The 6,000-nt window shown below is 45.6% G+C and overlaps 1 protein-coding gene across 6 annotated transcripts in view; it reads left to right on the forward strand.

Annotated features, from left to right (window-relative positions):
- ARHGAP17 (Rho GTPase activating protein 17) overlaps positions 1-5,613 on the forward strand; it is a 90,047-nt gene extending 84,434 nt beyond the window's left edge. For 2 of the 6 annotated variants that reach the window (XR_014291528.1, XR_014291529.1), the window contains one exon: positions 4,732-4,793. Coding sequence is in view for 2 of the 6 variants with exons in the window: in XM_082600495.1 (XP_082456621.1) it covers positions 4,732-4,862 (131 nt within the window). In the remaining 4 variants the exon portion in view is untranslated. Of the gene's footprint in view, positions 1-4,731 lie in introns of all 6 variants that reach the window. The other 4 variants (XM_082600495.1, XM_082600499.1, XM_082600496.1 and 1 more) reach the window with 3 other exon arrangements.
- Positions 5,614-6,000: the final 387 nt, after the last annotated feature.

Raw genomic sequence — 6,000 nt, forward strand, 5'->3', positions numbered from 1 at the left:
AGACTAGAATCAGACAAGCCTGAATTAAAATTTCAGCTCACTCTGTGTAACAATGGCACGGCACAACCTGGTTGATCTGTAAAATGGTGACATTCATGAGAATAACCTTCAAAGGGATTACAGTAGATAAAATAAGAAAAGCATCGTGCGGTTCTTAATATACAGGGGGTCTAAGTAAATGGTAGCTATTTATTATCATTTATATGGAGAAAAAAAAAGATAATACAGAGTTAGGTATTAGATTCGTATGTCACCGTTTTAAAAACTCATGCCGGGACACAGACGCAGGAGGTCTGGAGCCCAGGCATCCATATTTTGATCCTGATGTGCCACTTGGTGGTGGGTTAAAAAGACAGTGCTCTGGGGCTTCCCTGGTGGCGCAGTGGTTGAGAGTCCGCCTGCCGATGCAGGGGACATGGGTTCGTGCCCCGGTCCGGGAAGATCCCACATGCCGCGGAGCGGCTGGGCCCGTGAGCCATGGCCGCTGAGCCTGCACGTCCGGAGCCTGTGCTCCGCAACGGGAGAGGCCACAGCAGTGAGAGGCCCGCGTACCGCCAAAAAAAAAAAAAAAAAAAAAAAAAGACAGTGCTCTGGAGTAGAAGATGTTCTTAATTTAGTGAGGCTGAGATTAATTTAGTGAGTCATTTGTCCACTGTGTGGTGGTAGAACGAGTCACAGTAGTAGTCATCAGACACTTGGGACTTTGTTGGTTCTCATAGCCTTTGCTTTTTAAAATTAAACTCCTTTTATATCATGAAAGTAATGCATTTTTAAAAATAAGTATGATACTAAAACAAATTGGGGAATTAGAAACAATAAGAAATCACCCTCCCATAATTGAAAAAGTCCACTATTCATATTTTATTTTTTCCTCCTAGTTTTTTTTTTTTCTAAAAGGCAAGGGGATGCACAATCATAATTATTTGGCATATACAGATTTTGATTTTGCGGTTTTAACATCACATGCTCTTTCCCACGTTACAATGTAGTTTTTCAATGACTGCATAATATTTCATTAAGCAGATGTATTATTGCTCGTAGTTGGACATTTAAGTGGCTTCTGCTTCTACTTGCACTTTATTTTTAATAAGTAGATGTCAGAATCATGTCAAGATAAACATCCAGTGAGACTGGAACAGAATCTCTCCTTTGACTGAAATAATAAAAAGTTGACTCAGTCTCCCAGAGATGAGTCAGCCTCTCACAGCCCTAGAAAACTGATGAGGACTACAAGGAAGTCATTCCCTCAGACTGTAGTTTAGAGAAGGATTTGATGATCGGGAGGGGGCTGATTCACCCTGCAGCCGTGCCTGAAATGTTTGATTTCAACGATGTATTTGGATCTGTTACCTGTCAAAGTAGCTATCAGAATAACCTTGGCCTTTCCGAAGGGGAGGTTTACAACCTAAAGCACATATTCAAAATTGCTGAAGTGACAAACTTTCTAGGACCATACTCTAAATTGTAGAATGCCAGTTCCCACCCTCGGAGGGTCCACTCCTGGATAAAGATACTCAAAAAAGGAGGGAACCAGGCTACATTAGTCAGAGCCGCAGAGCAGTGGTGAACCACATGGCATTCTGCCTGTGAGCGGAGGCTGTGACCTGGGCCCCTTGCTCTGCTTTCTTGTTTTTATTTTTTTTCCTCTTTTAATCTAATATCTTTCATATGAACTTAGCTCCAAGCAATATGCTCAAAGACCAGCCCTTCTTGGAACGCATATAATGAAAACTGATGCCTTGTGTAAATCTATAGCCAGAAAGTTTTAGAGGTGTTTAAAAAAATACTGAAGGGCTCCTGCAGGCATCTTTCTAAAATAACCTTTATCTCCTTTGTACTAAGATGAAGCAGAGTGTTTAAGACTCAAGCCATCATCTGCTTAGACACTCTCTTCTCTCCCAGGCCGCTCACCCAAGGGCATACGTCCTCCTCGGTGGGGGAAGGAGACGCCCTCTGCAAATTAAGAACCAGGCTCCAGAGCCCAACCAGTCTGGCTCGGCTGTGTCGGAGAGTTGAGCCTCCCAGAGTCTCCCCTGCTTACCTTACAGTGGCGCTGACGCTGCCTTGGGGTTATTTCATGAGGGTTCAGTGAGGTGCTGTGTTGTGATGACGTGTGGAGTGCTTAGCACTGCGTCTGGAAAGTAGCAGCTGCTCAATAGCATCGGCTGTTGTGATGAAGATCAGTCTCCTTCTGAAAGCTGGCTCTGCTCACATGCTGGGATTTTTACTGCTTTTGGTGTGTAAACAGATTTGTTGTTTTCTTTCAAGAAATGATCCATATAAAAGTGAGAGAGGGACTGGGGGAAGAAACCCGCCAGCCTCAGGTAAACCAGATGGGGTGAAGTAAAGGAATTTCCCTTGTGCCGCATTTTTTCCTAAGTATGTAAGTAATGTGTGTTCATCATAGATAGCTAGAGAAATTCAGAAAAGTACAAATCCAGATTTATTTGTGAAGTTAAAAAAAAAAAGAAGAAAGGAGAAGAAGAAAGATAGCAAGTTTGTCCTCCGAAAAGGGTCTGTGGCTGATAGGTGTTAAGTTTGCATGTAAATATAGATATTCATAAGTAGAAATCTAACTAGTATGTACACTCCCTTTGCATCATGCATGTCAGTTCCATGGTTCCTTGTAAAGTCTTTGAGCCAAGAAGAGACACTGGCTGATTGTACCATTTGTCTTGTTGAGTTAGGATAGTGGCAAAGGGGTTGAATTTACAGTGGGTTTCTTGTATCAGTGTTGTCTTCAAGACATGGCTACTTCTTTACATGAGGCTATCAGAAAAGAGGATTGGAAAGATGGTTGGTCTAGGCTTTTTGGAAAGATGGTTGGATGACTTTTTATCTATCCATCCTCCATCCGTCTATCCAGACAGACAGACAGAGAACCACAACATTTATTGAATGTCTGCTATTAACCAGTCACTGTTGTGGGCACTAGGGACACACTGTAAGCAAGACAGACACGGTCCCTGCCCTCATTGACTTTCATTGTGCTGAGGACACATCTGACACAGCCTGTATTCTGTGCACATAGACCACCCTTGACTGTACCATTAGACAGTGCAATTCAGCACCATTCAGTTGGTTTTACAGTTATAAGACCTGAATTGTCTGAAATGACATCCAGCACCTGAACTCTTTGACACCTTGGCACTTTCATAAATCTAGACGTTTCTCTGGGTTGTGGTGCATAGGAAACCTCGACGGATGGGCCTTCCAACCCAGGAGTCACTGAGAGTAAAGGGACGTCCCAGGAAGTAAGTGGATCTCACAGCTCAGAGCTGTGGGCACGTGTTGGATCAGGAACCAGTCTCAAAGCAGTGAGCCTCCCAGGGTGCACCTGCATTTGCCAGCTCTGTCTGCGTGGGTTAGGAGCAGGTAAAACAGAAGTACTGCCGAAAATAGCTCCCAGCAAGGGCAGACACGGTGTACCTACACCACAGCAAGTGCAGAAAAGCAGCTCTTAAGCATAACAGGGAAACCCCAGCACACCCACCTCCCACTCCCCCTCCCTCCCTGCTCCTTACATGACTAGCTCTAACCTGGCACAGTGAAACTACCACAGATCTGAACGTCTCCCTTCTCTCTTCCACCAGCCCTAAAATCCCTAACAAGGCTCATCATTTGCTAGAACTCACATCTACCAGAGAAACAAATTCTTCAAGACAGAAGGGCCTGTCTCCCCCACTTGGCTGTAGGCTTCATTAAATCTGTGTCTGGCTTGTTCACTGTTGTGTCCTCACCGGTAGAATGTGGGAGGTGCTCAGTAAGTATTTGTTTATGAATGAAGGAATCTGAGGCTCACTGTCGCACTAGGAAGAGGACTGTGATTGGTTAAGGTGTCTTGTGAGCATGGGAGCGAGGGATGATGGCTCGAGGACCCGTGTATTTACTGTCTTGCTGAAGGAGTTCCAGCCAGCATAATAAGACGTGAAAAAGGAATTGAAGTTATATAAGTATTGGGTTGGCCAAAAAGTTCATTTGGGTTTTTCCATGGTACAGAAGAGCCCGGACGAACTTTTTGGCCAGCCCAATATTAGAAATAGATGAGAAAGCTAATATGTGTAGGAGATTTGGTGCTCCACTTCAGTGATTGCAGTCAGGGGTGATTGTTCCCCTCTCTCACCCCAGGGACATTTGGCAGTGTCTGGAGACATCTTTTGTTGTCACACTGTGGGAAAGAGAGCTGTGTGCCATCGGCATCTAGTGGGTTGAGGGCAGGGATGCTGCTAAATATCCTACGGTGCACAAGACAGCCCCACAGTCCGGAGTGATCCGGCCCCAAGTGTCACTAGTGCCGAGGTTGAGGGCATAGCATTAATAACAGGAGGACACTCGCCAACCTCGGAGGAGGGAACTTTTCCCAGTGAAGCTCAGCTATTCCTGCAGCCCAGATGGTGTCAGGAGATTTCAATTAATGTGTTAGAGACATTGGTAGGAATAAGGTTTCCTCTCCTCCATCACAGCAAGCAAACCCTTCCAGGGTCGCATCTCAGAGGACTGCCGTGCACTCACAGAAAGGACCACCAGAGCCAGGAGGTGGGGCTGTGCCATGTGGCTGGCTGCCCCTGGGGTATCAAAGGCTTGACTCAACTTCTCAGGGCTGATGGTGCCTCTAGTAAGGGAGTGTGCGTGCATGGGCTGACTCTCAAACTTTCCAGCTTTTCCTCTCCTCGGGTGGCCTCTTGGGTGTTACCACGCATTGATACCATGTCTCCTCGTGTTTTTGTCCAGACGCCAATTCTAGGGTTTCAGAACCGCTTCGCAGCATCTTTCCTGAAACGCATTCAGACTCAGCCAGCAAAGACCTGCCCGGCCGCATTCTGTTGGATATGGACAATGATACAGAAAGTACCGCCCTGTGAAGAAAGCCACCCCCTGCCCTTGACCCCTTCCACCCTGGCGAGTGGAGCAGGGGCAGGCAGACGTTAATCTTTGCAGACCAAACAGCGAGAAGCTTTCAGTGGAGGGAGAAAGAAGGCCTCACCATGCAGGACATGGCCTTCTCACAGCCTGAGGAGAGAGCCGAGGCTGACACTTAAAGCTGAATGACCTGTGTCTTGAAGAAGTTGGCTTTCTTTACATGGGAAAGAATCATGCCAAAAAAAAAAAAATTTTTTTTTTTAAAGAAAGAAAAAAGAAATACCTACAGTGGAAAGAGTATCATTGCCGAGGCATGTGTAGGAAGCATTTGTCACTGCTACTAATGCAGGCAGCGCCATCAGCAATTTGGAATGAATAAAAAGCAATGCGTTAACTATCTATTTAATAAAGTACATCCATTGCGCAAGTCACCTGCTTCCTGCTACTTGGGCTTTCGTTCTTATATATCACAAGGGAGGTTCCTCTCCTTCGGACGTGCTGCAGAATCATTTTGTATGAAGTATGGTCTGTGTCTCCCCGACTGCCTTAGAACCACAAGCATTGGTGGTGACTGCTGGATCCGTCACCTCAGCAAAGTGGATTGCCTTGGCCTTGTTGGATTGCCAGAATGTAGACGGAAATGTACTGTTCTTTTTTTTTTTAAACAATGTAATTGCTACTTGATAAGGAGCGAACATTATTCTAGTTTCATGTTTAATTTGAATTAAATATATTCTGTGGTTTATATGAAAACTTCATCATTCTTAGAGGCAAAGCTGTGGATTGTGTGTGTGCATGTTGTCACTTAACTACATAGAATTGTGGATGGGACATCTGGGGGTCCACTTGTGAATGTAGAAGTTTGAAAGAGTGGCGAGCAAAGTCACAACAGTGAGACCAGCCACCAGGTGACCCAGAGACTGCCCAGACTGGCTGTCTCTTAGCGAATGTTCCATGGGCTGGGCTCTTCCTTTGCTCTCACCAGTCCTGACACCCTTTCTTGTCCGGAGACACTCGTCTTGTCTAGAGACACTTAGACCCTTGGAGGCCAACTCCCAGTACTCAGCCCCACAGGCCTAGGGCAGGAGTCAGAGCCATTACGTTCCAGGGGAATATCCTTTTCCAATGACTGGAAGGCAC

Source organism: Mesoplodon mirus (genome assembly GCF_964341445.2).
Source record: "Mesoplodon mirus genome assembly, chromosome: 15".
Lineage (NCBI taxonomy): Eukaryota > Metazoa > Chordata > Mammalia > Artiodactyla > Ziphiidae > Mesoplodon > Mesoplodon mirus.